The sequence below is a fragment of the Pongo abelii genome, chromosome 9 (assembly GCF_028885655.2).
Source record: "Pongo abelii isolate AG06213 chromosome 9, NHGRI_mPonAbe1-v2.0_pri, whole genome shotgun sequence".
Taxonomy (NCBI): domain Eukaryota; kingdom Metazoa; phylum Chordata; class Mammalia; order Primates; family Hominidae; genus Pongo; species Pongo abelii.
Window position 1 is genome coordinate 72,672,576 of NC_071994.2, and position 13,125 is coordinate 72,685,700.

Genomic DNA, 13,125 nt, shown 5'->3' on the forward strand with positions numbered 1-13,125 from the left:
TGGCTTTGGAGTCAGAAGACCTGAACTGAAATTGGGCTGGAATTGTCAATCTTACTTAGCGATTAAACATGATTCAAATCACTGTGTGTTTGTGCGTGCATATACATGCATTTGTGTGCATGTATGTGAGTTCACACCTGATTAAGACTATGAAAATAAAATTAAAATGGAGAAAAATTTTGCGTAAGTGTTGACTAAATAGAGGACAGTCTGACAGATAAAGGAAATTTTTAGAATCCTTAGGGAAATTAGGAAGGGATAGCTCAAGTGGCACTACTCAACACCCTTCATGGGAGTTCTTTCAGAGGAGTTGTGAAATCCTTGGAGAATCATGATGACACCAGACAACACCAGAGGTTTGAGCAGTCTTTATAAAGGCTCTACATGCTAGTCTCAGGAAAGGAAAGAAGCCAAATTAATTCTGAACCACAGCACCAGGTTGATAAAGGTAATAAAATATCTTAAAAGATTTTTTCCATGTCCTCTATATAGCAAGCTCTGTGTAAGATTATTTAGGGCATTTTTTTATTAAATCCTCACAGAAATTCTACAGAGGAATGTGATAAGGACAGACGAGAATAGTGTATAGAGTGTCATGTGGTGGTAGAAAGCAAAGATGGAAAGAGAAAGTAAAATGCAGGTGTTGTTATTAGGAGTAAAAGAAGACATATACTATGGGGAGGAGGTAGTGCAAGGCTAGGCATAAAATAAAGATGGAATGGAAGAATGCATAAGAATTTCATTGGGAGATAGAGAAAGGAAGGGTCTGGAAATTAAAGAAGATTAAAAGAAGGAAGATGAAGAATGGAGATAAGAATGAAAAATTAAAAAGAAGATGAGAGTAAAACACTGGTTCAGGTAATGAAAATCAGAGTCAAAAACAGTAAAACAGCAGGGGTAAACAAGAATCAACTATTTGCATGGAAGAACAGGGCTTTAGCAGGTCCTCAGAACTTAAGGAACGTTAAAGATTTTTCAAGTAGGTCCCAAGAAAAACCCCTATTAGGGATGAACCAGCTGGTCATTCCCACCTGAAAGCCACAAGAATTGCTGGGGATACAGAACAGCAGGCCCAAACAAGTGAAGGCTCCCACTTGACATTTAAAGAAAAACAAAACCCCTCCTCAGAGTGCAGGCAGAAGGTTAGGCAGGCATCACAAAGTGCTTTGTTTAGATCTGACCATTGCGATTTCTGGGCGGGAGGAGCCCAAATTTTGTTAAAAGATACAACACAACGAGTGTGAGTGGACTACACTACCTTTCAAAAATTCTTCTGTGTCTAAGATACTCAAATCTGTAAAATAACTTATTAGCAGTCATGTTTTTCTAACAGAAAATCCTTATGCTATAGCAGAGAAACAGGAGGCAGAAAAAGTAAGGAAACTACTTGTTCTTGCATGCCTGATCTCACCCCAACCTCAGGGCTCCCAGACCAGCTCTTGAGATGTTTTTCTCTTTTCTCACAAGTACCTAGGTGAGAACAAAGACACCATAAGACCTCTCACAGATTCCCAATTTAAGTTTTTGTCTCTGGCCTCTTAGAAAAATAAATTTTTCTCTTTGTTGAAGATTTTTAATTCATCTGCAGAAGATCAGAACAGAGTTTGAGGGATTATAAGACTTCTTCTGAAAGAAGATTGACATTCAATCATCCATATTCACCCATTCATTGTTTTATGTCTTCATTGCACTAATAGGGAAAAATTAATAAATGCCTTGCATATGCTCAATGAGGTGATGAACCATAAAATAGTCCTTTCCATCAGGAAGTTTTAACTTCTAGTAGGAGAGATGGACATTAAACAAATACGTATGCAATGTTTAACTATACTCACTGATAAGAAAGAAGAGCCCAAAAATGTGAAAACAGCATACGTGGAAACCTTAGGCTACTATGGATATTTGGAATCGGCATAATTGGGAAGGATAGCTAGGCTTTGCTTAGGTAAAGAGGAGCTTCACGAGGGGTGAGGAAAAACATAAAGACCTGGAAAGAATGCATGTAGAAATTCTATATCAGGAAGTATCTCACTGGGACCCAGGAACTTAAAGACTGCAAATTTGGCTGGATTAAAGAAACGGAAGGGGAGAGTAAATGGTGTGAGTTGGTGCTACAGAGGTAGGTAGGGGTTGAATCTTGCTTTACACTGAAGGCTAAGATAAGGATTTAGAGCTTTCTTCTAAGTACATTGGGAACCCTTAAAGGAGTTTTGCTTGAGATGAATAAATGAGATTTATATTTGTTTTAAAAAAGTCTATTCTAACTGCCAAATGAAGAATGTATTAGAAGGGGGCACTCATGGATACAGAAAGATCAGTTAGGGAGCCTGAAAGAACCGGGCTAAGTATTATCTTATACCTTATGTGTGGTTGTTTATGAGCCAATAACCTTTATTTTCTTCTAGCTACCTTAAAATGAGACTATGGAAAATTATAAATTGTTGAAATTTCTGAAGATTAAATATTAATTTGAATAATTTCATCCAATAATGTGTCTATTTGCATATGTAATTCATTACAATTATCCTTACAACAGATATCCAGGATACATTCCCTCTCTCTATATATATACATATATACATATATATACACACATATATACACACACACATATGAATATATTAGATTAAAAAAAGGCAAAAACTGAAATTACTTTTGCACCAACCTAATATATTTGTGTATGTATATATAGAGAGTACCTATCCTATTGTATATACACATATATGTAATATATATTATATATACTTCTATTTATAGAAGTATATATGTATATACTTGGAAACTTTATGTATCTGCATGTATATGTATCTATATGTATAAACTTCTGTATACATATATACTTCTATATGTATATACTTCGAAACTGTATGTATCTATATGTATATGTATCTGAATGTATATACTTCTAAATACATATATACTGCTATATGTATATGCTTCTAAATACATATATACTTCTATACATATATACTTCTATATGTATATACTTGGAAACTGTGTGTATCTATATGTATATGTATCTATATACATATGGAAGTATATATGATATATATAGAAGTATATATGATATATATATATATAAAAAATATCCTTATACACATGGATTATGTGGATGTAGGTTGTGATGACAGTGGGATTGTATGTAGTCATGGGTGTGTGGTTATGGTATTGTGAGGTTTTTAGTGGGGTTTTAAAAAATTATTTAGCAATATTCTCTATGTTATTAAGATCTTGGTTATGTCTACTTCTTTTCTGTTAAACCTTGAAAACTATATGAGGAGGAGATATCAAAGGAGATATCAAAATTCTTTACTGTCTAAACACTGGATGTTTACTCTTGTTTCCATTTTTCAAATAAAGAAATTTATTCCAAGAGAAAGGAGGTAATCACATGTGACTGTGTAGGAAGGAAAAAGACAAAGTGTTACAAATATCACCTAAATGTTTTTTAACTTTATTCTTTCCTGTGCTATTCTACTATGCATTCATAAAGCTTTTGTTCTGTGCATACGAGAATATATATTCAATTTAGGAGCTGTGAGCCAAGTGGAAGAGTCCAGCCCCACCCGATGGTGAGAACAACATGACGAACTTGAATGCATCACATGCCAACCACCATAACTTCATTCTGACAGGTATCCCAGGAATGCCAGACAAGGATCCATGGTTGGCCTTTCCCCTGGGATTTCTCTACACACTCACACTCCTGGAAAATGGTACCATCCTAGCTGTCATCAAGGTGGAGCCGAGTCTCCATGAGCCCATGTATTACTTCCTTTCTATCTTAGCTCTCACTGACGTTAGTCTCTCCATGTCCACCTTGCCCTCCATGCTCAGCATCTTCTGGTTTAATGCCCCTGAGATTGTTTTTGATGCATGCATCATGCAGATGTTCTTCATCCATGTATTTGTAATAGTAGAATCAGGAGTCCTAGTGTCCATGGCCTTTGACAGATTTGTGGCCATCCGAAACCCATTACACTATGTTTCCATCCTCACTCACGATGTTATTGGAAAGATTGGAATAGCTGTCCTCACCTGGGCAGTCTGTGTGGTCTTCCCTGTGCCCTTCCTTATAAAGTGCCTACCCTTCTGCCATTCCAGTGTCTTGTCTCATTCATATTGTCTTCACCAAAACATGATGCGGCTAGCTTGTGCCAGCACCCGCGTCAACAGCCTCTACGGCCTCATCGTCTTCATCTTCACACTGGGGCTCGATGCTCTCCTCATTCTACTGTCCTATGTACTCATCCTGAAGACTGTGCTGGGCATTGCCTCCAGAGGTGAAAGGCTGAAAACCCTTGGCACCTGCCTCTCTCACATATCTGCCGTGCTCCTCTTCTATGTTCCTTTTATTGGTGCCTCCATGATCCACAGATTTGGGGAGCATTTATCACCAGTAGTGCACATGCTCATGGCTGATATATACCTACTGCTCCCACCTGTGCTAAACCCCATTGTCTACAGTGTGAAAACCAAGCAGATTTGAAGCATGATCTTTCAAGTGTTCTAGAGGAGAAAAAAATAGGGTCTAGTAGAATGGAATCATGTGTAAGAAGCAGAGAAAGTATCCACTGGAAGAATTAATTATTTAATTTTCCACAGTTATGGTACGTCAAATTTTGCACATCTGGGGAAATACAGGAGTGGGTAAGGCTTGTGTGAAGATACATAACAGGTCATTATTGTTCTGTATATACTATATTTTGGAATGTGTGCATTTTGAAATATGGTATCACAAAATCTAATTTATTAAGTAGCTTCACACTTTTCTTTGACACTGGAGATGAGCATCAGTGAGAACAGATTATCACATTTATCCAGATAACACTTATGTATGTTTATTCATAAAATATTTAGTTATATTTCACCCTTGGTTATCCTTTTGCGGTGCAGAAGCTCTTTAGTTTAGTTAGAGCCCATTTGTCCATTTTGGCTTTTGTTGCCATTGCTTTTGGTGTTTTAGTTATGAAGTCTTTGCCCATGCCTCTGTCCTGAATGGAATTGCCTAGGTTTTCTTCTAGGGTTTTTATGGTTTTAGGTCTAACAGTTAAGTCTTTAATCCATTTTGAATTAATTTTTGCATAAGGTGTAAGGAGGGGATTTAGTTTCAGCTTTCTACATACGGCTAGCCAGTTTCCCCAGCGCCATTTATTAAATAGGGAATCATTTCCCCATTTCTTGTTTTTGTCAGGTTTGTCAAAGATCAGATCATTGTAGATGTGTAGTATTAATTCTGAGGGCTCTGTTCTGTTCCATTGGTCTAGATCCCTGTTTTGGTACCAGTACAATGATGTTTTGATTACTGTAGCCTTGTAGTATAGCTTGAAGTCAGGTAGCATGATGCCTCCAGCTTTGTTCTTTTGGCTTAGGATTATCTTGGCAATACGGGCTCTTTTTTGGTTCCATATGAACTTTAAAGTAGTTTTTTCCAATTCTGTGAAGAAAGTCATTGGTAGCTTGATGGGGATGGCATTGAATCTATAAATTACTTTGGGCAGTATGGCCATTTTTATGATATTGATTCTTCCCATCCATGAGCATGGAATGTTCTTCCATTTGTTTGTGTCCTCTTTTATTTTGTTGAGCAGTGGTTTGTAGTTCTCCTTGAAGAGGTCTTTCACATCCCTTGTAAGTTGGATTCCTAGGTATTTTATTCTCTTTGAAGCAGTTGTGAATGGGAATTCACTCATGATTTGGCTCTCTGTCTGTTATTGGTGTATAGGAATGCTTGTGATTTTTGCACATTGATTTTGTATCCTGAGACTTTGCTGAAGCTGCTTATCAGCTTAAGGAGATTTTGAGCTGCGAGAATGGGGTTTTCTAGATATACAGTCATGTCATCTGCAAACAGGGACAATTTGACTTCCTCTTTTCCTAATTGAATACCCTTTGTTTCTTTCTCCTGCTTGATTGCCCTGGCCAGAACTTCCAATACTATGTTGAATAGGAGTGGTGCAAGAGGGGATCCCTGTCTTGTGCCACTTTTCAAAGGGAATTCTTCCAGTTTTTGCCCATTCAGTATGACATTGGCTGTGGGTGTGTCATAAATAGCTCTTATTATTTTGAGATATGTCCCATCAATGCCTAGCTCATTGAGAGTTTTGAGCATCAAGGGCTGTTGAATTTTGTCAAAGGCCTTTTCTGCATCTATTGAGATAATCATGTGGTTTTTGTCTTTGGTTCTGTTTATATGATGGATTACGTTTATTGATTTGCACATGTTGAACCAGCCTTGCATCCCAGGGATGAAGCCCACTTGATCGTGGGGGATAAGCTGTTTGATGTGCTGCTGGATTCGGTTTGCCAGTATTTTATTGCGTATTTTTGCATCAATGTTCATCAGGGATATTGGTCTGAAATTCTGTTTTTTTGTTGTGTCTCAGCCTGGCCTTGGTATCAGGATGATGCTGGCCTCATAAAATGATTTAGGGAGGATTCCCTCTTTTTCTATTGATTGGAATAGTTTCAGAAGGAATGGTACCAGAAGGAATGGTACCAGCTCCTCTTCGTACCTCTGGTAGAATTCAGCTGTGAATCCATCTGGTCCTGGACTTTTTTTGGTTGGTAGGCTATTAATTATTTCCTCAATTTCAGAGCCTCTTATTGGTCTATTCAGGGATTCAACTTCTTCCTGGTTTAGTCTTGGGAGGGTGTATGTTTCCAGGAATTTATCCATTTCTTCTAGATTTTCTAGTTTATTTGCACAGAGGTGTTTATAGTACTCTCTGATGGTAGTTTGTATCTCTGTGGGATTGGTGGTGATATCCCCTTTATCATTTTTATTGTGTCTATTTGATTCTTCTCTCTTTTCTTCTTTATTAGTCTTGCTAGCAGTCTATCAATTTTGTTAATCTTTTTAACAAACCAGCTCCTGGTTTCATTGATTTTTTGGAGGGTTTTTCGTGTCTCTATCTCCTTCAGTTCTGCTCTGATCTTAGTTATTTCTTGCCTTCTGCTAGCTTTTGAATATGTTTGCTCTTGCTTCTCTAGTTCTTTTGATTGTGATGTTAGGGTGTCGATTTTAGATCTTTCCTGCTTTCTCTTGTGGGCATTTAGTGCTATAAATTTCCCTCTACACACTGCTTTAAGTGTGTCCCAGAGATTCTGGTATGTTGTGTCTTTGTTCTCACTGGTTTCAAAGAACATCTTTATTTCTGCCTTCATTTCATTATGTACCCAGTAGTCATTCAGGAGCAGTTTGTTCAGTTTCCATGTAGTTGTGCAGTTTTGAGTGAGTTTCTTAATCCTGAGCTCTAATTTGATTGAACTGTGGTCTGAGAGACAGTTTGTTATAGTTTCTGTTCTTTCACATTTGCCGAGGAGTGCTTTACTTCCAAGTATGTGGTCAATTTTGGAATAAGTGCAACGTGGTGATGAGAAGAATGTGTATTCTGTTGACTTGGGGTGGAGAGTTCTGTAGATGTCTATTAGGTCTGCTTGGTGCAGAGCTGAGTTCAAGTCCTGGATATCCTTTTTAACCATCTGTCTCATTGATCTGTCTAATGTTGACAGTGGGGTGTTAAAGTCTCCCATTATTATTGTGTGGGAGTCTAAGTCTCTTTGTAGGTCTCTAAGGACTTGCTTTATGAATCTGGGTGCTCCTGTATTGGATGCATATATATTTAGGATAGTTAGCTCTTCTTCTTGAATTGATCCCTTTACCATTATGTAATGGCCTTCTTTGTCTCTTTTGATCTTTGTTGGTTTAAAGTCTGTTTTATCAGAGACTAGGATTGCAATCCCTGCTTTTTTTGGTTTTCCATTTGCTTGGTAGATCTTCCTCCATCCCTTTATTTTGAGACTTTGTGTGTCTCTGCACGTGAGATGGGTTTCCTGAATACAGCACACTGATGGGTCTTGACTCTTTATCCAATTTGCCAGTCTGTGTCTTTCAATTGGAGCATTTAGACCATCTACATTTAAGGTTAATATTGTTATGTGTGAATTTGATCCTGTCATTATGATGTTAGCTGGATATTTTGCTCGTTAGTTGATGCAGTTTCTTCCTAGCATTGATGGTCTTTACAATTTGGCATGTTTTTTCAGTGGCTGCTACTGGTTGTCCTTTGCATGTTTAGTGCTTCCTTCATGAACTCTTGTAAGGCAGGCCTGGTGGTGACAAAATCTCTCAGCATTTGCTTGTCTGTAAAGGATTTTATTTCTCTTTCACTTATGAATCTTAGTTTGGCTGGACATGAAATTTGGGGTTGAAAATTATTTTCTTTAAGAATGTTGAATATTGGCCCCCACTCTCTTCTGGCTTGTAGAGTTTCTGCCAAGAGATCCACTGTTAGTGTGGTGGGCTTCCCTTTGTGGGTAACCCGACCTTTCTCTCTGGCTGACCTTAACATTTTTCCCTTCATTTCAACTTTGGAGAATCTGACAATTATGTGTCTTGGAGCTGCTCTTCTCGAGGAGTATCTTTGTGGCATTCTCTGTATTTCCTGAATTTGAATGTTGGTCTGCCTTGCTAGGTTGGGGAAGTTCTCCTCGATAATATCCCGAAGAGTGTTTTCTAACTTGGTTCCATTCTCCCCATCACTTTCAGGTACACCAATCAGACGTAGATTTGGTCTTTTCACATAGTCCCATATTTCTTGGAGACTTTGTTCTTTTCTTTTTACTCTTTTTTCTCTAAACTTCTCTTCTTGCTTCATTTCATTGATTTGATCTTCAATCACTGATACCCTTTCTTCCACTTGATCAAATCGGCTACTGAAGCTTGTGCATGCATCACGTAGTTCTCGTGCCATGGTTTTCAGCTCATTTCAGGTCATTTAAGGTCTTCTCTACGCTGTTTATTCTAGTTAGTCATTCATCTAATCTTTTTTCAAGGTTTTCAGCTTCTTTGCAATGGGTTCAAACATCCTCCTTTAGCTCGGAGAAGTTTGTTATTACTGATCTTCTGAGGCCTACTTCTGTCAACTCGTCAAAGTCCTTCTCTGTCCAGCTTTGTTGTGCTGCTGGCGAGGAGCTGTGCTCCTTTGGGGGAGAAGAGGCCCTCTGATTTTTGGAATTTTCAGCTTTTCTGCTCTGTTTTCTCCCCATCTTTGTGGTTTTATCTACCTTTGGTCTTTCATGATGGTGACCTAGAGATGGGGTTTTGGTGTGGATGTCCTTTATGTTTGTTAGTTTTCCTTCTAACAATCAGGACCCTCAGCTGCAGTTCTGTTGGAGTTTGCCGGAGGTCCACTCCAGACCCTGTTTGCCTGGGTATCACCAGCAGAGGCTGCAGAACAGCAAATGTTTCTGCTTGATCCTTTCTCTGGAAGCTTCATCTCAGACGGGCACCCAGCTGTATGAGGTGTCAGTTGGGCTCTACTGGGAGATATCTCCCAGTTAGGCTACTCGGGGGTCATGGACCCACTTGAGGAGGCAGTCTGTCCATTCTTAGATCTCAAATTCTGTGCTGGGAAAACCACTACTCTCTTCAAAGCTGTCAAACAGGGACAGTTAAGTCTGCAGAAGTTTCTGCTGCCTTTTGTTCAGCTATGCCCCGCCCCCAGAGTTGGAATCTACAGAGGCAGGCAGGCCTCCTTGAGCTGAGGTGGGTTCCACCCAGTTTGAGCTTCCAGGCTGCTCTGTTTACCTACTCAAGCCTCAGTAATGTCAGACGCCCCTCCCCTAGCCTTGCTGCCGCCTTGCAGTTTGATCTCGGACCACTGTGCTAGCAGTGAGTAGGGCTCTGTGGGCGTGGGACCCTCTGAGCCAGGTGTGGGATATAATGTCCTGGTGTGCCATTTGCTAAGACTGTTGGAAAAGCACAGTATTAGGGTGGGAGTGTCCCGATTTTCCAGGTACCGTCTGTCACAGCTTCACTTGGCTAGGAAAGGGAATTCCCTGACCCCTTGCACTTCCCGGGTGAGGTGATGCCACGCCCTGCTTTGGCTCACATTCTGTGGCCTGCACCCACTGTCCAACAAGCCCCAGTGAGATGAACTTGGTGCCTCAGTTGGAAATGCAGAAATCACCCATCTTCTGTGTTGCTCATGCTGGGAGCTGTAGACTGGAGCTGTTCCTAATCGGCCATCTTGGAACCCTCCTTATTCAGAGTTTTTATCATGAGTGAGTACATGATTTGACACATGATTTTCTGTGCCTATTGAGATGACCATGCAATTTTTGTCCTTTTTTCTAATGTATATTACATTAGTTGATGTTGAAATACAAAACCAACTCTGCACTTAGGCATAAATTCCACAAAATCACAGTGCAGAATTTTTTTTTATGTAGCCAAATTTAATTTGCTAATATTAAGAATTTATACGTCTATTTACTTCAGGAAAATTTGTCAGTGCTATGTTTTTTGTTATGATTTTGCTTTAGAATCAAGATTACACTCTACTTCTGGATTGAGTAGGATTTTATAAAATCCTTCTCTATTTTTAAAGCATTATGAGAAGCATTAGTTATTATTTCTTCTTTTAATATGTGATCTGGTTCACCCATGAAATCATCTGGACCTTAGTATTTTTTAGTAGGAAGAGTTTTAATTAGTAATTGACTTTATTTGTTATAGGTCTGTTTAGAATTGCTATTTCTTCTTGAGTCAGTTTTATAGTTTTTATTTTTCTAGGATTTTAAAAAATTTCAACTAATTGTCTAATAGTGTTATCCCACATTGCATTCCTGATTTTGGTAATTTGCATCTTTTGTTTACTCTTTAAGGCTTGCTAAGGGTTTTCAATTTTTAAATCTTTAATTATGTCACCTGAACTTATTTTGTTTTTTTAATTTTATTCCATTATTTTCAGCTTTATTAAAGTATAATTGACAATTTAAAATTGTCTGTATTCAAGGTGTACAATATGATGTTTTGATATATGTATAACTTGTGAAATGTTGACCACAATCAAGCCAATTAACATATTTATTACCTCACATAGTTACCATTGTATGTGTGTTTGTGCATGTTTGTATGTGTGTGTGTGTTCGGAGGATACCTAAGAGGTGCCCTTTGGCAAATTTTAAGATACAATATATTATTATTACCTATAATCATCATGGTGTACATTAAGCCTCTAACACTTACACATCTTATAACTGTAAGTTTGTATCCTTTGACTCACATTTCCCTATTTCCCCCACACCCCCTCAAACCCTGATAATCACCCTTCTGTTCTGTTTCTATGAGTTTGACTTTGTTAGAGTTCACACAAAAGTGAGGTCGTGTAGCATTTTTCTTACTGTGTCTGGCTTATTTCACTTGGCATAATGTCCTCCATATTTATTCATGCTGTTGCAAATGACAGGTTGTTCTTCTTTTTTAAGGCTGAATATTATATATCTATCACACTTTTTAACCTCTTCGTACATCAATGAACACTTAAGTTTTTTCCATATCTTGGCTATGATGAATAATTCTTCAATGGACATGGGAGTGAAGATATCTCTTTGAGATCATGGTTTTATTTCCATTGAATACATATCCAGAAGTGGGAATGCTGAATAATATGGTGGTTTTATTTTCAATTTTTCGAAGAACTTTTATACTATTCTTCATAATGGGTGTACAAATTTATACTCCTACCAACAATGTACAAGAATTCCCTTTTCTCCACATTCTCACCAACACTTGTTTAGTTTGGCTATTGATTGTTCTTTGTTTTGTAAATACTTAAGGAAGCTTAGGTTATCGATTTGAGAAATGAATATGCTCTGTATGATATGAATATTTTAAAAATTATTAAAGCTTATTTTGCCTCCCAGCCTATAGTTCTTCATACAGGAAATTCTTTATGTGCTTGAAAAGAATATGCAGTCTGCTATTGTGGAGAGTATTATATAAATGTCATTTCTGATTCATGGTGTTTTTCAAAAGATTTCTATTTCCTTGTGTATTTTTTTCAATTGTTTTATCAATTATTGAGCTTGGGATATTAAAATCTTCAACTATTATTGATAAATTGCTTATCTCACTCTTTAATTTTGTCGGTTTTAGTTCATGTATTTTAGGGATCTAGTGTTCTTTATATATGCATTTATGATTGTTATATGATATTAGTATAGCCACTCCATCTCTCATGTATTTTTGTGGGGTATATAATTTTCTACCTTCTTACTTTCAACTATTTACTCCTTTGAATCTATGGTATGTCTTTTGTATACAGAATATAGTTATAACTTGCTTTTCTATTCCACATAACAATGTGCCTTTTATGACGCATGTTTAGTCCATTCACTTTGTGATTATTGATATGGTTGAAATTTCACCTGTCATTTTGCTATTTGTTATCTGTTAGTCTTGTGTCTTGTTTTGTTCCACTGTTTTTTCATTGCGTTCATTTGTTTAAATGTTTTTGGTGAATGATTTCAATTCATCTTTTGATTTTTTTACTGTTTTATTAGCAATTGTTCTATAAATTACAATATGCATATTACTATATAATTTACTTCAGAATATTAACTTAATTCCAGTAAAATTCAAAAGTTTTGTTTTAATAAATTTTTAATTTCTCCCCCTTGTTGTGCTATTATTATAATATATATACATACATATACAGGCACACACATATATAATATATATAATTTACTCAACAATACAGTATTATAATTACTTTTTCATCCAATTCAAGCCTGTTAAGGAAATTTAGAGAAAATTAACTAAAATGTGTATAGAGTCCTTCATATTTACCCATATATTGAGTATGTCAGTACTCTTCATTTCTTCCTATAGATTCCAGTTACCATCTGGTTTTATTTTTCAGCCAGAACTCCATGTTAAATCCCCATCTAGTCTGCTGGTGAACACATTGCCCCAAAGAGGACCAGAACCTCACGGTAGTGGAGTTGCTGGCCCTCCCTATTTCCTTGCCACCAAAATTGCCATGCTAACTGACAGAGCTCCAAATCACGGAAGCTGCCTCACAAGTGCAGGAACAAAGCTGTGGGGTTTCCTTATCTGACCACTGTTGATAGAGCTGGAGGCAGCGGAATGAAGCAGCCTTGCCAAAATGCCAGGCCCGTGGCTGTTATTTTCCGAAGTTCAGTCATTTCAATAAACAAGCTTATATCTCTAATGGATTTCCAGAGTGTCAAAATCGATCTTATTGACAGCTTGCTAGCTTTATACCTGCTTTGTAGGGGAGAGGATGTGTTAGCCTCCTCACTCCATCACACTGG

At 37.6% G+C, this 13,125-nt stretch overlaps 1 protein-coding gene across 1 annotated transcript; it reads left to right on the top strand.

Moving 5' to 3' along the window:
* Window positions 1–409: 409 nt before the first annotated feature.
* LOC100446619 (olfactory receptor 51H1) lies at window positions 410–4,516 on the top strand. Its single transcript, XM_002822142.3, has 2 exons — window positions 410–448; window positions 3,533–4,516. Exon 2 carries the CDS (start codon window positions 3,584–3,586, stop codon window positions 4,487–4,489), a length of 906 nt encoding a protein of 301 aa, XP_002822188.2. The 5' UTR covers window positions 410–448; window positions 3,533–3,583; the 3' UTR covers window positions 4,490–4,516.
* Window positions 4,517–13,125: the final 8,609 nt, after the last annotated feature.